General features: G+C 39.7%; 2 protein-coding genes and 1 long non-coding RNA gene across 3 annotated transcripts in view; 1 reads left to right on the top strand and 2 right to left on the bottom strand.

Annotated features, from left to right (window-relative positions):
- Positions 1 to 1,520: 1,520 nt before the first annotated feature.
- Positions 1,521 to 5,999, bottom strand: LOC130597520 (transmembrane protein 238-like). The gene is made up of 2 exons (XM_057406156.1): positions 5,507 to 5,999; positions 1,521 to 2,403 (listed from the first exon to the last, which is right to left on the bottom strand). The coding sequence occupies exons 1-2, from the start codon at positions 5,908 to 5,910 to the stop codon at positions 2,394 to 2,396; spliced, it is 414 nt and encodes a 137-aa protein (XP_057262139.1). The 5' UTR covers positions 5,911 to 5,999; the 3' UTR covers positions 1,521 to 2,393.
- Positions 6,000 to 8,044: 2,045 nt separating this feature from the next.
- The window catches only part of LOC130597585 (uncharacterized), a 33,822-nt gene continuing 22,837 nt past the window's right edge, over positions 8,045 to 19,029 (top strand). Inside the window, exons 1-3 of the long non-coding RNA XR_008971814.1 lie at positions 8,045 to 8,175; positions 17,218 to 17,293; positions 17,959 to 18,077. This is a non-coding gene — a long non-coding RNA (uncharacterized LOC130597585). The remainder of the gene's footprint in view (positions 8,176 to 17,217; positions 17,294 to 17,958; positions 18,078 to 19,029) is intronic.
- RSL1D1 (ribosomal L1 domain containing 1) lies at positions 8,758 to 14,557 on the bottom strand. The gene is made up of 9 exons (XM_057405791.1): positions 14,478 to 14,557; positions 14,252 to 14,391; positions 13,344 to 13,482; positions 12,861 to 13,009; positions 12,563 to 12,664; positions 11,507 to 11,600; positions 11,291 to 11,419; positions 10,327 to 10,533; positions 8,758 to 9,174 (listed from the first exon to the last, which is right to left on the bottom strand). The coding sequence occupies exons 1-9, from the start codon at positions 14,502 to 14,504 to the stop codon at positions 8,851 to 8,853; spliced, it is 1,311 nt and encodes a 436-aa protein (XP_057261774.1). The 5' UTR covers positions 14,505 to 14,557; the 3' UTR covers positions 8,758 to 8,850.

The raw sequence follows: 19,029 nt of genomic DNA, 5'->3' as shown, positions 1-19,029 counted from the left end.
TCTAAAGAGTCTGACAGCAAGCATTTAATCCTTCTATGTAGTCACAAGCTAGGGGATTGGCTTTTTTTCCTTTAATGGAGTACAGGATGCTGTTTTGAGCTAGTTTTAAGGCTTAACCAGGTACAAAAAGCACTCCTGTAACCACAGTCTGGCTCTTTGCGATTTTGGTGATGTTTTTCAACAGAATGCATAGGACTGTCCTTTAAGTCTAAAGGAGTTCTAGCTTTACATGCAAAGCTCTGTGTTCACACAACAGCAAACGGTCCTAAACACCTAGAAGAGCTGCTTTTCAATCAACAATATAGAAATTCTTTTAATGGACTTTGTGCTGCATTGAGCTACAACTGATAAGGATACCAGGACACTAAAATAGTTTAAAATATTTGTTAATGTTTAACTGCTAATAATTCAGCTGCCAGTTTCTATTTAGTATTAGCTTTCCTTATTTAGAAGGCAAACAGACGGCATGAAACAGTAACCATTCACATTTTCAAGAAAAAAAGATCAGAATTCACAAGTTACACTGTCCCACAGCAAGTATTTTTTATCTCCTTGTTTACACACACCATACTAGTAACACTTCAGCACTTCTCTTATGATTAGCACCTTCCTGAACTGAGGTGTCAACTTCTATACTAAATTTTTAACACACACAATGCTCCAATTTTAAATATTTGAATCCCATGTATTTTTTTTGAGTGAAATTGCAACAGCCAAAGCCATTCTAACTACTATCTTATGCAACAATCATAACGTCTTGATATTGGATTAAAGATTAATTACATTGTAATCTACAGTGAACTCAAAGCCCTGCCCAATTCACTTGCCATTATGATTAAAAATTTCACCAGACTGAGTACATGAATGGATGCACGCAAATGTTCTGTTTAATTTATAGCTGCTACTAATCATCCCACTTAACCATTACATCTCATGATTGAGTTTACAAGTGAAACTATAAGGAATCAGAAAAAGCAGTTCTTTCTGTTCAAAACAGAAAAACAACAATCTTGCAAATGACACGGAAACAGGGATCTATAGGCTTTAAGGAAGGAGCTGGTTTGGCTTCTTTTTTCAGACCATTGTAACAACACAGTGGTGTCACATTGCAGCTCCTCTAAAAGGAGGAAACAATTGCACACACCTCCTAAAAACTGCAGTCAGTAAAAAAGAAATCACGTTATAGATCTACAAGTTTAGTGTTCATCTAACCTTGCTGAAAAACTGAGCATTTGGAACATTTAAAAATCAGCATATACATAGAAAAGTAAGCAGTTACTCCAATAATTTACAAGAGAACATTGAAAGACATTGCAAGAGTTCACAAGGAAGTAAGTACAAGCACAGTATTCTTAGTAACCATTTTCCTTAAAGCCACCTCTAGTATTTGACAAGGCGTGGCATAAAACCAATCATACATTAAAATTTTAAGACCTACCCGTATTTGCCAATGGTGGACTCAAACTCCTCATGTAAGTTCAAAAACAGAGGAACTCATGATGAATTTCTCCACACAAGAATTTCAGGTATCATTACCTTTAATATAAATCTTTCCCCAAGTGCTATTTTTCACTTAAATCTAAGTGTAAATTCATTAGTATTTTATAAAGCATCAGAGTATCTGTTAATCAACAGGGGATTTTTTTGGTGGTATCCTCTTTCACAAATGATTAGACTTAGGAAAACAATTCCCAATATTATTGCACTAAAACTACCTTTTCTTAGCCATATTACATCACTTGTAACTATGAAGAATGTACTGGTGTGCCAACATAGTTACTTTTACTTGCCTACTTATAAAAATCTCAAACTCCAAGTTATTCCAAAATAATTATGAAAATTTACAAGAGTCACTCTAAATTGTTATTTACACTATAAACAACTTTTACTATATTTGCAACTTTTCATCAGTAGTTTAACATAGATATTTCAGAAGCACCCTTACAAACAAAAGTATTGCACTGGCATCATAAAAATTCACAGTAAGTTTTACTTCCAGACCTTGGTAAAACAGTGCAAGAGCTTTTCATTGTGCAAGAGCTTTTTATCCAAACATTCTCAGGTTATTAAAAATAATAATAAAATCTCTATTACATGCTGCAGTGATTTTTCCATGAATCAGGTTTCTTTCTTTAGTTCTCACTTCTTAAGAGATCTAATTTAGGGGGGCTTGTGGGGCTTTTCCATCATTTCAAAACATATCCAGTCCAATGCTGAAATACATGCATTTGGCAGAGATATGGCTCTATTTGTCCATTTTATAGAGAGTCCACAATGTTTGCAGAGATTATTCTATGATGAGAGAATCCTACTGCATTGAGCAGGGAAATCTCTTTCCATAATTTGCAGCATTTCCTCCACTTTTAGAGGCAGTAACTTCAATAGTCGCATCTTCAACAGATCCTGAAGAAAATACATTAAGACAAGGTTACTCCAAAATAGTCTTAGAACAAGTAGTCATATATAACTCTAAACTCTTATTTGAAGTCAGTCTTAAAAGTATTTCTTCTCATGTTTAACAGCCAATTGAGACCAAATTAAAAGACCCATCAAGTCAACACCTGATCTCCAAGAGGGACCATGTCAAACATATAAGTAATACCTCTTCAGGATATCATCTCAACAGCACCTACTGCCCCAGGTCTTCCTGGGCCAAATATACTATCTTTGTGTCTCTTCTGTTTTTATCTGTCACACTGCCCCATGTCAAATAACCCCATCCTTCAGTTACACAGCATGTGACAACACATTGGCGCTTGCTTTGTCTTTAGAGAGGCATTGCCTTGGTACCTTTTCCATACCACTTCTCACTGTATAGACCTCCAAAATCTTTTATACTCTGCATCTCTTTTCAGGCTCAAGGATCCTAATCTACATATTATTTCTTTAATAGGATCCTTTAATAGAAACATTCCATATCTTGAGAATTCTCACCCTTCCCATTCACTTCTACTACATCTATATAATTTCTAAGATAGGAAATGGGAACAGCATATAGTATTCCATTAATAACTTCAAAAAGTTACTAATGCCAAGAACCAGAAAACTATAAAAATGACAAGAATGCATTAATAGTTCCTGTAACAAACTTCCTTATTTAGGAAACAGTTAATTTTCTAAACACTTGCAATGTTGCTTTTTTTATGTTAAGAGAACTTTGAAGTTAGTAACTTGGGAAACTTTTTTTTTTTTTTTTCTCTAATGGCCAGTATGGTGTGGTTTTTTTTTTTCTGTTTTTTGTTTCATTTGTTTGCTTTGTTTTGGTTTTTGTGTGTGTGATGGTGGTGGTTTTTCCCCCTTCTCTCTCTTGATAATATCTGCCCAAACATGTTTAACCCGTTTGGTTAAATTCATAAATACCTCCAGATGGGAAGAGGATTTGGTCTATCAGTAAGAAATGAACTGATTCATATGGCTGTTTATGAGAAGGTATTACCTCCAAAGGTAATGCAGGGTTTCCTTTTGAAGTTCAATGAACTTCAAAAGGAAACCCTGCATTACCTTTGGAGGTGCAACCGCTGAAAGTTAAAATCATAGAGTTTTGTTATAATGTGTAACATAACTTTAATACGCTCCTGGTTTGGTTCCTTCTGAATTACAGCTACTAATGCAACTGTACCAAAGTTCATTTACTGTAGCATTAGAAATTGCTGTTTACTTGGAAGAACTTGTAACAAAGCACTCTATATATCTGCCTTTATCGGAAACAATAAACCATAGATTATTTCTAATTAAAATCAATTACAAGACTAGAAACATTCAAAAATAATGTTTTTGAATAAAATATTTTATTTGAACAAAATAAGTTCATTACAACAAAACCACATCTATGTATACATTTTGAAAGTAGGACCATCTACAGAGATAGCATATTACCTACTGAACTCAGTACCTACAGCTGCCATAACCTTTAGATGAAAAAGATTAGGCATGGTCATTTCAGCTGTAATTTCTTCCCTGAAAATATGGACCTCTGTCAATTCTAAATCCATTTAAGGAAAAAAAAGAAATCTGAAAAGGGAAGAATGACTCATTTTCAACAGCCTGTTTTCGAATTGCAGAAATAGTTAATAATAAACCAAATAGCAGTACCAAATCTTTTCAAGCTTGCTGCTGTTCTTTTCCGCCTTCTGCAAGTTTTCTATTCAGCAATAGTCATCTAAATGCTATTTCCCTACTGCTAAAACTTCCGCTTAAGAAAATTCTGTGGCTGTTATGAAAAAAAGATGATTTCCACATGAACTTTCCAGTAACCAACAGTAGCTTCAAGATTTAGTCTCAAGGAGCAGCAGAGAAAGCTGACCTTGTACACAGTGAATCAGAACTGCAGGATGTTCAGAATCCTTGTATAGTTCGGACACTTAGTGCAAAATTGTTTTTACAATTCCTTCAGAAAAGGACTTCTTTACATAGTGAAGTGAAAGCTCGACTTCCTACCCCTAACCTCCAATTTCAAGGAATTAAGCATGTTTTTCTTCCTAACAAAGAGTAACGCATTAAAACTTAAACGGGAAGTTTAGATTGGATATGAGGAAATTCTTTCCTCTTAGGGTGGTGAGGCCCTGGAATAGGTTGCCCAGGGAGGTTGTGAATGTTCCATCCCTGGCAGTGTTCAAGACCAGGTTGGACAAGGCCTTGGGTGAAATGGTTTAGTGTGAGGTGTCCCTGCCCATGGCAGGGGGGTTGGAACTAGATGATCTTAAGGTCCTTTCCAACCCTAACTATTCTATGATTCTATGCCATATTATATTATTATTATACACTAGGGATACTTTGAAAGGCTTGATGATCTTCAAATCATGCTCCACAGTCAGACCTAGATACTGTCTTTGCACACTGAATAGTAGCACATCTTTTTCAGATGACTGAGGTTCAAGACAAGTAGTTCAACTACTGATTACATTTATGGCTTCAAACTGTAAGCTACAACTCTGCCTCTAAGTTAAGTAAACAGAAGTCAGCATTTCACCTTTTTTTGTTGCCATTCTCCAAGAAAGAAATGTTCCATGTTGCTGAAGAGGGAGCTTCCCCTCACAAGAGCTCAATGCAGGTCATGGTTAAAGGCTATTTCATTAGCCTATACTTACTTATGGTAGCATTTAGAGTTGCTGCCAGGACCAGTAACTCTTCATCAGTAACTGATCTTCAGTATCAGTTCAGAACCTCACGGATTCTATGCTTGTATCCTGCCAGACCTTGCAGTGAGGTCTCCACATGCCAACTCCACCACACTCACCCTTACTCTACTCCAGCCGTCCCTTTCCATTCTTAGACGTCCAGAGGAAGTGTCCTGCCTAATCAAACTGGGGCCGTCTCTCTCTGTTTCTATCTTCACCTGGGTGGAGAAAGATTCCCCACAACTTTTTCAAGTGGTTTAACAGAACAAGTTTTGAATGGAACCTCAGGTAAGAGCTTTCTCAAGGTCTAGACAAGCTTAACGTTCCTGCCTGGCCCCAGCTTCCCTTCCCCGGTGCCCGCCAGGGACCGGCCTCCTCCCACCTCTCACCTGCCGGAGTCGGCAGGGCGGTCTCGCGGGTCCCCGGCGCGCTGCAGCTCCAGGCCAGCGGCGGAGGCAGCGCGGGAGCGCGGCGCTGAAGCGAAGGTGTTGGAGAGTCGGAGGCTGAAGCCGTGAACCAGCCGCCGCAGCAGGCTGTCACTGCGGACCTTGGGCGGCGCCAGCCCCACGTCGTCGCGCAGCTCCTCCAGAGGCACCTCCAGGTTGCCCGCGTACCAGAACACCCACCAGATGAGGCTGAGGAAGATGCCGATGCCGCCCGCGTAGATCAGCAGGTCGGAGAAGAACACGTCGGCGAACACGCCTGCCAGCAGCACCGCCAGGCCCAGCGCGTCGAAGGCCAACGCCAGCCAGAAGGCGGCCACGCAGCGGCCGAGCCCGCCGGGGGCCGCCATGGCGGGGAGCGGCGCCGCCGCCTCGGGCCTCCCGCACCTGAGGGGAGGGCGGGGCCGCACCTAAGGGGACGTCCTGAGGCCACGCCCCCTCCTGCACCTGCGCACGGGGCCACGCCCTCTGGCGGTGGGCCTCTCGACATGCTCCGGCGGCCGCTGAGGCGAAAGGCGGGAACGCCACCGCCCTCAGCACCGGTCCCGCGGAGAGCCCCGGCTGCCGGCACCGAGCAGGCGCTGCCCGCCTTGTCCTAAGCCGCCCTAGGGGTGGCTGGCATCTTGTTTGCTGAGACCCGGTTCCTACAGCTGGCCTTCCCCCACCAGCGGTGTTGGGCGCCCTCTGACAGGCCTTCCTCCTGCCCCTGCCTGGGGAGGTGGCTGGCACAGCTGGCTCTTCCTCAGGTGCTGCTCCACTTCATGAGAGAATAGCAGGAGCAGCTGTTGAAGAGCAGCTGTAGTGACTGCCAGTGTCCTGCAGCTGAAGTATCCCTTCCAAGCAGGGGTCACAGACGCAGCTGGACCCAGTTGCAGTTGAGGCAGTGTGACCTTGTGAAGGGGTAAGGTCCGTGCTGTAGTTTGCTCAGACAGCCTAGAATGGTGGCACTTCACAAAGGTGGTCTCAAGATGAGTGTACATCTTGCAGGCCTCCACCCATGCAAGAGTAGGCAGCCATTATAGTGGGCAACGGAGATTTGCAAGACAGTTATAATGGCATCTGCAAAGTCATACAGACTATGTCCTTGAGGAAGTTGGCTTAAAAAGAATAGTCAGAATAGAGCTTGAGGTTGACAAGCAGGGAACTAGTGAATGCAAGATGAAAAATCCAGCAAGTAAAACAGTTATGTAAAAGGCAAGATACATATTTCAGTTCACTCATGTCATTTAGTGACCTGGTACATCCCTTAACACTCCTAAGTCCTCAAGGCCAAGAACTACATTTGCCTGCTGGCTCTCTTGCACATATTCTCATGATGCCCTTATATCTAAAACAGATTGTTTAACAATGGTAAACCACACTGTTCCAGTAATTAGAAATATTAAGCCAAAGGGAAGTCTGACAGGCCTAAGAGCATATGCAGCTTCCACGTATGTGTGGAAGTACAGCGTGAAAATGATACTGCTGAGGAAGACTATTCCTCCAATGCCAGTGAGTGCTATTGGTTTACTATTAGACTCAACTCCTATCACAGCATTTGGTTCACTTATCACTGCTCCTACTGAACACTAAAAAAAAAAAAAAAAAAAAAAAATATCAAGACTAGGTAAAGCCACTTCTTGATTAGTGACTGCCTGTGTTACTGACATTATTCCATAAAAGCTGTCCTTTGGAAAACACAAGCTAAAATCCTCTTAAAATAGTTAAAATCATTCTAAGCACTTAAAGAGTAAAATATCTTTCATTTCACTTCTACCTTGAGAAAAACTGCGGTACCAAAAAGCCTATGTTCCCATTCTTCCTGATTATTTTGGGGTATCTATTGGTTTTTAAAGTTTAAACTTAGCCTCAGTAAAACACGTCTGGTTCCACTTCTGGCTCACATTATGACATTAAATAACCTAACTTTTTCCCTCTCACAAGTGTAAGAGAAAGTTGTCCAAGTTTGAGTGAAGTTCATAAAGCTGCTTAGTTTATAGGAGTTTATTCCATTAGAATAAAAATAGTTCTCAGGAAGTCAAGCTAATTTTAGGATTACAGCCTGATGGTAGTAGGAATTCTAATAATCATATACAACCCTAGAAGAAATAACCATGACTATTTTGCTTAATCTGAAGATTGGTAGAGTGAGAAGGCAGATCTAATTACAACAGAATAGCAAACACTCAAGGAATTCTAAACAGAAATCATTATTAGTAACCTTAAACAAGAATATTTAGAAAAAGAGCTATTTAAGTCATAGTTCTAGCACTGACACTCTTATTGTGTACACCAAACATCTCTCCCTAGGGCACAAGATGTAATAAACTCACAAAATGAGTTTGAAAGTAAGCTTATTTTCTCTGCCTCCCTCCTCTACCACAAAACCGCCTTGTATTGTCATCCCGAGAAGGATACGAATTACACAGTGAGCAACAATTTGATTATTCTGCAAAATTTCAAATCTATCACCTTTCAGTTTGGCAAAGTATCTTTTTCATGCCTTTATAGGACTGGTTCACACGGCTGGGCACACCTGAATTCATACAGCCTCTGGTGGTTTTCAGATGGAAGAAAACAGAATTGTGACCAGCAGCCAGGGATCTCCTCAACTGAAATAAAGCCCAAAAGTGAAGGTAAGGAGATTTTGCTTAATGTCATAAAGTATAAATGGTCAAAGCATACAGTGATAAAATTGTCTGTGCTTTAAAACAAACCAAACCAGAAAACCCAACACACAAATAACCCTAGGCAAAAATAGCTAAAAATAACATTAAAAGTGGCTTGTTATCAGGCTACAGACTTAAATGTCTGGAATAAGATTGATAGATATCAACTTGCTTTCATTATATTGAACAATTTAAGAAAAAATAGTAGCAGCTATTTCACATTTTAAATCCCATGTTGAACAGATTGCTGCTTTTGGTATGCATGCATCTTGCTTCAGTCCTTGCCTGTTTCACTACTAAGCTGTGCTTCAGGAAAGTATCAATTACAAAATATCTCAGCTTTTTTCCCCTGGAATAGTCCCCTCCCTGCCCTTTGACACTTAAAAGAATTTTAATGCTTTTAGTTGGGGCCAGGAAAAGATGAAAAGGTAAAGAAATACAGCCAATTTGAGTTTATTTACTCCAGCTCATCAGTCAGAAGGAAACATAACTGAATCATTACAGGTCTCAGTAAAAAAAAAACCAAAAAAAACCCCTCTTAGCATGAGATTTTCTTAAGGGTTTCTACTTCATCAATATATTTTTTACTAAATGATGCCAGTGAATGACTACATAAAATGTATTACAACAGACAACACCTCATTATGTCTGTAGCTTGCGCACTTTCTTTGATGCTTGCTTCGGTGTTTTTGAAGACTTCTTGGCTGACTGGATCGATTTGCCAGCTTTGGATGTTGCAAAAGACTTTGCTTCAGGTTTTTTGGTAGTCTTTTTCATCTCTTTTACTGCTTCCTTTGGCATGCTGAGCTGCTTGGGTTTTTTCTGTTTTGTCTGCAAGTCTGCACACTCTTCTGCAGCTTCATGTTTTGGAGTCTTGAGAGCTGGAGGTTGTTTCTTTCTCTTACCAAGGGGTGTTTTCATTTTCTTGACCATGCTATCACCTTTTTCTAGACTTGGTTCCACTGCCTGTATTTAAGACACATAAGTTAACCTTCCACCTAAGAAACATCTTTACATTTTTTCCAGGAAGCAGCATTAATGAAATCTATTATAAAAGACAAATGCTTTTTATTAACTGAACAGTGCCCTAGCCGAAATAATGTGTTCACATTTCACTCTGGAAGCAGAAGGTGAAACACAACTAAGTCATAAAAATAATAAGAAAAAAAAAAGAAAAAAGTAAGTAAACAGATTTGACAGATGCAAGGATCCTCCTGACCAGTTAAGTCGCTCTCCTCTGCTAGCTTAAAACCACAGTCCTCCTCTTGACATATTTCCAGGCTTAATAGACTGGGTAGCGATCAGATCTATTGGAAGTTCAGCTGTACACACACAGAGAATGACACTATGCCCAGTATTCCTTGGAGTTCATCATGTGTTCCCAAACGGCCCTCATGAAAGAGGGCTGCTGTCACCAGGACAGTTCATACAGTCAAACTCTATTTGTAATTGTCACTGGTCTCTGGAAACAGGACTCTGGCAATCACATCACATGCACTAATGTAGGCCTGTCATACATGAGTGCAGCTTGAACCTGTATGAGGTTTTTTGGCAGGCTTGCACATAATCATAATTTTCATGGGGTATTCCTGAAGTAGCACATAGTTAGAGTTCAAGGATATGTCCCAATCACAAATGCAGTACAACTAATTTGAATTTCTAAATGTTACTGTTTTATTAATCCAAGTATCTTTTCCAGATATTTGTTAAAATTGAGTATAATCAGCCTGGGAGTTTTGCAGACATGTTAATGACACGATCCACATTATCTCCTGCAACAGTTAAGTCCATAGAGTACTTCATACAAGCTGCCAGCTCTCAATTTGTATTATGTGATTGTTACGTTGCATATTACTGTCTGTAAGAGGGGGTAACTAAAAAAAAAAAAAGAAATACTTATATATTAAAAAAACCCTAAGCCCAAAGCAAACTAACCACCTTCCCAAAGCACCCCCTTATACACTCAACAGTCGCTTTCATGATATAGTCACAAAAAATCCAGTTTACTTCAAGCATATTAACACACACTGATCCCCAAGAAGCAATAGAAGATTTAAACAGTTCAAAACCTTTACTTTTAACTGAACTGGGAGTTTCTAGATATTATTAAATAATTACCTTCAGTTCAGCTAAGCTCGTTATTTCCATAGGCACAAGTTGAGGAATTTCTTCATCATTATGATCACCTGCTTCTTGGACAACTCCTACTTTCTCTTTTACCACAGGCTCCTGAGCAGCAGCAGCGGCATTAATTTCAGTTGTTGAAGTGACTTGACCTGAATTCTGTTTTTTAGCTGACTTCTTTGGTTTCTTGCTCATTCTCTTCTAAAATTAATTGGAAGTATATCTCAGACAAATCCCCAAGTATACATTTTTAAAAGTATAATTGTTTTAATATGGTTAAGACAGTCTAGCAACATTAGTTTAAACAGTGTGGTTGAATAGATTTAGACTTGTCAATCATATGTAAAATACTTCCAGCAGTTTACTAGAAAAAGCTCAGAAGTAAGTGAACAATAATGTAAAGATTACAGTCTTTGAGTATATATGCTCCAAATCCATTTTACACAAAAGCACGTAACAAGCAGAACTTAGTACAGAGGAATAACTAATTATTTACTATCTTTTTTAAAGTATGGGAGGGCCCCCCCCATCCATACAAGTGTATGAGCTTGTGGATTATTCAGATGCCACTGATTAGCCAACAAATAATGGTGCATATTCTGAATCCATGTATATATTAATGAATATATTTTCAGAAGGCAAATATAAACAAACAATACAAGGAGAAGTTTCAAGACTGAATCTCAGATCCCTAAAGTTTAGGGCTAGAAATGCTCAACTTATTTATTTCCAGTTTGCCTTCCAATCTGTCCGGAAGATTCCACCATTCATTGTATTACCGATTATTCGAAGCACATAAAGCCAGGAGCACCTAACCCATTTGTAGCCACAAATGCCTGGAAACAACTGTTAAAACTTTTAAACCCAACACATTAGACACTATAATGCATAGAAGCAAGCCAAAGAACTGGTTGTTCCACTAAGATTTTACAGGAAGTATGAAGAAGTTTTTGTTTACCTTTACTTCCTTTTTCCTGAGAGACGGCTGGCTGTCAAGCTCATCCAAGTTGGAGAGATTTGCAGTGTAAATCGGCAGCGCAACTGACTTAAGTGTTTTGAGGTGAAGAATTTTCACATTTTTCCAGTTCTGCAACAACAAAACCAGTACATGATGTAGAAAGAATAAGGCTGAATTATAAACATACTTGGTTTTAATACAATCAACCTGCAGTACCTTTGGTAACTTCTTAGCAATCACCTCAGCTGCAGCAACGATATTATCTAGTATCGCATTCACTTTCATTCCAGTGTGACCTACACGTGCTGTACTGAAAGAAATTAATAGTAATATTTATATGTGGACAAAATAAACATGCTTTAAGTTACTTGGTTTTAGGCATACCTAGAAACTAAAAGCACCTGTTTATGTGCAATTAACTTTCATGAAGGATAGCTGGCTACTGCAGAAGTCTTTTGTAGTAAAACTTAGAACAGATTTACCTGTCTTAACATTTCTGTATTTGGTCATGCAACTTGTGCCTTATATTACTAAGCATATTCATAGAATCAAAGAACTAAGATCCTTCAAGATCATCAAGTCCAAGTGTTACCCCAGGCTTGCCAAGTCCACCACTAAACAATATCACTAAGGGCTCATCAACGCAATCCCTGAACACTTCCAGGGACTGCAATTTCATCACTTCTCTGGGCAGCCTGTTCCAATGCCTGGCTACCTTTTTGGTGAAGAAGTTGTTCTTATCCAATCTAAACCTCCCCTGGTGCAGCTTGAGGCCATTTCCTCTTGTCCTATCACTTGCCACTTGCAAGAAGAGATCAGCCACTTTCTCACTTCACCCTCCTTTCAGGCAGTTGTAGAGAGCACAACCCCATTTCCCTCATTATTTTCCTTCCTACTGCCAATTTAGACCTTTTTAGGTGTGCAATAAATGAAAAACGTGTTACAAAAAATAGAGTATTTTGTAAGGAGATTTTATCTAATTTAACAGTAATATTTTTCTAAGATTGTACATGCTGTTTGTCAGTGACTGGTGCTTGGAAAGTCCTGAGGCATAAAGAAAAGGAGACAAAAAGTAAAGTTTTACAGTAAAACTGCTCATTAAGTGGAGCTACTTTCTTTATACACATTAAGGTTCAAAATGGCCCATATCTGGAGTAGTGACCCTTAACCTCTTTTACTCACATCTTAATGGAATAAAAGAAATTCACTTAAAGTTTCTACAGTTAAGATACAACCATCCTTCAAGGGAAGTATTAATCTGCTCATACTTACTAACAGCACCCTTTGTTGGTCACTGGGAGTGTAGTCCCCTGGATGTGTTTTTGTAGTTCCTTAGCAAGATTTTTGGCTTTCAGGTTAACAGATAAAGGTACCCTAAAAAAGAGATGGGGGTAATTTAGAAAACACAACAACCAAACCCCCAATAAAAATTAAAACCAAACATACAAACCCAAAACCAAACCAAACCAATCTCCTCCCCAAGCCCACCCTACCAAAACTTTACCAAGAAGAATCTAACCTTCAAAAAAAAAAAAAAGGCAAAATGGATATACAGAATTTAAAGACCTACTTTTTCCTTTCATAAAAGTGTTTTCCTAGATGTGAGGGCAAGAGCCTTCTAATTCGGTCATCAGACAGAAAAAGATCAAATCTGTTCAGGAGGCGACGCTTTGCTTCAAACATTTTATACTCTTTTTTGAGAGTTTTGTATGAGATGATCTGCAACACATGTTACACAATTAATTTACTCCAGTTTAGTCCACACAACTGAAAACACAGCCTAGAACACTTCTTAGAACTGCACAGAACTGACTTCTGTAAGTGATGGTCTATCTTGGTGCACTTCTTTACAATGCTCAAGACTATCAGTAGGGAAAGGACACAGAACTTGTTTTAGGAACTGAATATGGATCTCCTGCACAGTAACTGCAAATCACCAATCAGAACTTCAGCACATGGTAACACCTAAATCAGGGTTAAAGACAATAAAATAATTTCCTAGTTACAAAGAATTTAAGTATTCTTTTACACTGCGAGGTTACCAGTTGCTTACCTGGCTAACGCTTCTGATCCCATGCTGGAGTAAAAGTTTCTTGTACAGATTCTCAGTCTGTTCTGCTGATAAATTTGGTTCATCCTTTGTGAACAGGCAAACCTCAGCTGTTTCTGGGCGAATGCCATGGGGCAGTGGTCTACAATGAGAACATGAGAGGGACAGGGAATGCCTAAGAGGAGAATGAAGTTTTTTCCAGAACTAGGTCTACCCTGCGAGGTCATTACTCCTTAACAGGCGCTACAGAGAAGCTGTGTATCTGGATTCTGGTCTTTGTTAAATGTCCTTGGTGGAACTTAGACACTCTTTAAAGCATCTAGAGCTGTAAAAGGAGAACATTCACATACAGGGCTCCAGCCAGATACACACACTGAATCCACCTGGCCTGCCAGGGGCCCTGAATTACAACACAGGTCCTGGGGAGAGGAAGAGTACCATCCTTTCTCCTTTCTTTACACCACGAATACATCCAGTAGTAAATATGCTTTTTCAGCGACAGATAAACAGGTGTAAACTTTCTCAGTATGGCACGGCTACAGTTTGGAAAAAAACTTGTAATTCATACTCGAATTGGGGCACCATAAGAAAGAGGAAAGGACCTTTCTAATGATTTGGTCGTGGCCTAGGACAAAAAAAGCTGTCGATTCCTTCTCTTGAGCTTCAGGACTGAAAGGCACACACCTTGCAAGTGACAGCCAACAGACGCGCTATTCTCTGCGTGCATGAAGCAGGCACAGCCAAGCCACCCTTCACCCGAATGCGGTGTGTGGTGTGGGTGTAAAGCAGCGGCCTCACAACCAGGCCCACTCCAATCACCCCCTGAAGCTCATTACGAGCACAGCGCGCTTTTCCAACCCAAAGGACACGAGCAGCCCGTGTCACTGCGGGGCCGAGGGCGCAACCCTTACATCCGGATAACCTGTGCCACCCGCGGGACCTTCCAGACCGTCACCAGCAGATGGAAGTTCTCGTTCTCGTTGAGGAGCAGCGGGCCTCCCTTGGATTTACTGCTGGCAAAAGCCAAGAGCGCTTCCACCGCCTTCTTCACCTGCAACGGTACCACACCGGCAGCAGCCGGGGTTAAAGCCAAGCATAGCACGGTCGACCACGCTCCCACCCACCTCCCCGCAGTACCTGTGCGCGATCCAGCCCGTACGCCATGCCTGCCACGTGCGGCCACCGCGCCTGCGCACACAGAGACTCCCGGGGCACGTACGGGGCCGGGAGCCCGCCCCCTTGCGCTCCACCCTGGGAGCGTGAGTGGTGTGCTAGCGCCTCCCCGTGGTGCGGAGGATCCGAGCTCTCCAGTTTCTTGCTGAGGGTGACAGTCCGGCTCTGACTTTATCCAGCTTTCCGCATCCTGGGACGCAGCTGAGCTAGACCCCAAATCACAGCATAATCCATCCCAACATGTGCTTGTTTGGTCTTTTGCTACTACTGTAGCAGTGGAAGCTCTTCTTGTTTGCCCCCGACATCCTGGCCTATTTCAATTGTAGGTTAGCTTTTATTCTCCTAAGTCAACCTCTATATGCCTCAGTAATATTTCTAGATACCTTCTTTGCAGCCTATCCCTGATTTTACCTCATGTCTTGCACTGGAATGCTGTTGTAAGGTCCCTGTTTAGCCAAGCCAGTCTTCTGAAGTCCAGGTGTCAAATACACATGAAGTCAGGAGTCTTAAGTCATTCACTCTGTTTTTTTTCCTGCTCTTTTTCTACTTAAGGCTTTAGTCCTTCTTGTTAGATGTCTTCAAACAAAATTAGTTGCTCTTTCAATGTGCCAGTACAAAGAGAAAGGAATTAAAATACCCTCCTCTTTTGACAAGCTGCTTTATGTAATGATTTATATTTTCATTCTGCTGGAAGTATTCATGAGCAACAATGGAATAGTTGATGGCTTCCAGACTTCCCCAGATTTAGGAAAGAACTATATGGTCATATATTGATATTAAAGTGAAAAAAAATATTAAGGAGTGAAAAAAAAGTACCCTTGAAAATGGAAGTTTGGATTTTCTATTTTGTGATTTATACAAATGAACAAAAGAAATTAGAAAGAAAAAGAAAAGCTGTCCTTTGTTGCCATGTAGTCATATAAAATATTGATCAGAGAAATTACCGACAGGCCAGGAACATGTGGAGTAGTCAAACAGGGCAGATTCATTAAAATCTTCTCAGCACGGGCAGAACTTGTGCAGATGATACCAGCTGTGGTGTTTTATAAGCTGATAATTGTATTAGCCTTGCTCCTACTTCTGCACAGGCTTTGCATATTTTAGAGCAGCCATGTTTTAATAAAACATCAGCATACTAGCGTGTCATGTTAAAACAAACCAGAAAAGTCAGATGAGTGGAACATCTTTCTGAAAATAAGCCGGAATAGTCTTGTAAGAGATAACTGAACAGTATGTTTGATGCCTGACTGTACTGGGTCAGCAGAGCATTAATAGGACAAAACTAGAGGGACTATTATTGGGACTCAAGTACAATTTTTTTACATATCAGTCTCATCCAAGTACATTTTTCTGCAACATTTAAGGTCTGACATGACTAAATTTTACTTGACGTGGTTTAACTGACTTAGTATGATCATTTTCTCTTGAAAGGTGTTTGACACAGCTCATACACAGCTGTCTTGGGTAAGTAGGTTAATCTCTGGATAAGAAATATTTCAGCTGAATACAGAATGCAATGAATATGAACTAGAGTGTGCTTTTAATCCAAGGTGCACAAATAGATAGTCTTACAAGGGAAATGAGGTTTGTCACTTTCATCACTGATGTCTATTGCTGAACACTAAACATATTCTACTGTAGCCCTCAATTTAACTTTCCTGATTATAAATGTATATTCTCTTAACACATTTGTCACACTTACTCAAATGCTAAGATTTAAAATTACATAATTAGAAGCCATTCTACCTCATTACTTAAGAGGATGTTTCTATATACCCCTGCTTTTATACTTTCTCCTAGCAAAATGGAAGTACAAGTAGCAATTGTTCCTGCTATAAACAGGTCTTTCGAGGTTTAAGATGATTCCACTCCCAGGCTTGTGTTCCTCCAGGTTATTTGATGGCAGATGTCAAAATCCCAGGTCTCTACAAGTGTACTCCTTTCAACATAGCTAGCACAAAGAATACACAGAAATTAATCCAGGACTAAGCCCCTTACAAAATAGAGAATTTCCTTGGAGTTCAAGCACTAGCTCTCATTAGACTGTGCTCCTCTGCAATCCCAGTGTAAGCCTCTAGCTAAAATCTAATTAACTGTCACAGACATGGGTGCTCACAGTGCAAGTTACTCACTCAAAGACTACTTCAACAGAAGAATAGAGGCACCTGTCTTCATGACATGAGTGGCAGTTTTGTTAAAATCCTTTGCCTGTCACCAGTTCTACAGGCTTAACAGATGACAGGAGCACAGCCTCAAGTACCTTTTTTTCATTCAACAGTTTGTTTGTCGTATCTCTGTGGAGACAGTGTTCTCACAGGAGAATGGATAATTGGTACATAAACTTTGAAAATCCTGAAAGATACAACAAGGCCGTGAGAGGCCCAAGGAAGCTTAAGCAAGCAAGATAAGAAGAAGATGGAATTCACTGAGGTAATGAGAACTGTGGACTGTTGGCAAGCTTTCGAGGTCAAGTTCCCACACCTGTGCTTAACCAATTATATGCTAGTTGCAAAGGGTCTTCAAGACATGTATCCAATCATAATATGCCAAATCACTGTAAGTGCATGTAAGAAATAGTATTTAAGGGGTTAAGGCTTTGTAATAAATGGCTTTTTGTCTGATCATATTGATGTCTGACTGAGTCCATATATTTTCTGTGGCATATCTCTTATTACTCTTATTCAGAAGTATGTGAACTTTTTAGGTGTGTGTGTCTGAGGGGAGATGTAGAAAACCCCAATTTACATTGGAAATTAGACTTTTGTGGAAGGAAAGCCAAGGTAAGGATATGCACTACTAAAAGTTATATATACACACAACAGATTTGGGGGTTGTTAGCATAAATTTCAATTTTATATTAAAACCAGACTCCTTGCTAGCACTTCTCCAGAAGAAATGTTTTGTAATGTTTATAGTGTGTTAAAATAAACACAAGGAAAGAAACAGGTTTACAATATAAAATCTCCAATAGTAACTCCAATTTTGTTGGTATATTTTTTTTTACCAAATCCTCTATAGGGTATACAAAAACAACGGAGTAAGACCCTTTAACTATCAGTTCAGGAAGAAAACAGTCTTGCCTGGAGTACATTTCATCTGCTTTAACACCATCATTTGAACAGTCTGCATTAAGAACCAAAAAGCTAGAGTAACACAGAATCAAATAGTCGGGACATTGAAACAATCTTTTTTTCTTAGGTAATATTCAGTAATAAACACTTACAAAAACACATTTCTTGTAATTAACATAGTTTTTAATATACTGACTAGTGCTATATGTAGCCTAAACCAGAGGTTCTTCATTGAGCAATTTTCGCTGGGCTTTTTATGCCGCTGATAAATATTCGTAGAGAGGCATAAAATTTATGACCAGCAAATATCCCAGTGGATAAACCTCTTTACAGCAGCCATTTTTCTTACAACACTATTACACCATCATCAATAGGTTGTTGCTCAAGCTTACAAATTACTACCAGAGGAAGTGTCTCAGGAAACCGGTGACATGTTTGTGTTCCGGTTCCCTATTGTCTGCAAAGATGACCAAGGGAACTGGAATAGTTTCAGGTAGGTAGTTGATGGAATGTTAGTCAATTGGTGTACCCATTCCTCCACTTAGTGTGCTTCAGTTCTTGTAACTTGCACAAACAAGTCATTATTTTCCTGTTGCAGAATAATTAGTACTGCTGCACATTCAGATTTATTTTGTTTTACATTTAATTATTGTTACATATACCAAGGCTTTCAGTTCAAGGACATACAAGGTCTTAACTTATAGAATTTTAATTTATGTTTTTATAATTTACATCATGGCTATGCACTTCAGCCACATCTACACTACAAACTTTGGCCAACAATCAGGGAAATTAGATGTGATCCTCACCAGTACCACACTGCACACAGACTGCCAGAAATGCCATTATACTGGGAAGAACAAAAATACCAAATCCCTCCTTCCTGCAGAAACACACACACAGTTTTGCTGGTTTGAGTTATGTCCACACCAGGACCTAGGAATACTCTGCCAGTATCACAGGGTAGGACAGTTACATAGGCTCTTATGGCTCCTGCAGCTTCAAACCAACAGCTATTTCCTTTTTTATTCTTCCCCTACCCTTCCTTTCAGCTGTAGTGGTCCCACAGCTCCTTTATTTATTTATTTTTTCATCTTCAAAGCAGCACACCACACATTTTCACAAAAGGAAGTATTCAAAATGGTAATTTAAAAAAAAAGTTTATTACATCAGTGAATCAGCAAATAGTATTTATTTCAAACAAAGCCACATTATCTTTTTTTTCCTTTCATCTAGATTTAGCTGTACTCAGTACAAATGGGACTATAAAATGTAGAATGAAGATGAAATGAAAAAGTTGAGATGTAATCTGAAGACTATTCAAATATCATGTATTTTCAGCTCTTCTACTCAAACTGTAGCCAATTTGTGTAATTTATGCCTTATATTTTCATTTGTCATAGAACGCAAATATTTTAGACCCAAGTAAGAACCTCCTACAGGTT

The sequence above is a fragment of the Pezoporus wallicus genome, unplaced genomic scaffold, assembly GCF_028554395.1.
Source record: "Pezoporus wallicus isolate ANWC-B61680 ecotype Strahan unplaced genomic scaffold, APGP_CSIRO_Pwel_v1 contig_8000, whole genome shotgun sequence".
Classification (NCBI taxonomy): domain Eukaryota; kingdom Metazoa; phylum Chordata; class Aves; order Psittaciformes; family Psittacidae; genus Pezoporus; species Pezoporus wallicus.
Note: the sequence above shows the minus strand (reverse complement) of the source record. Positions and strands in the feature narration are given on the sequence as shown.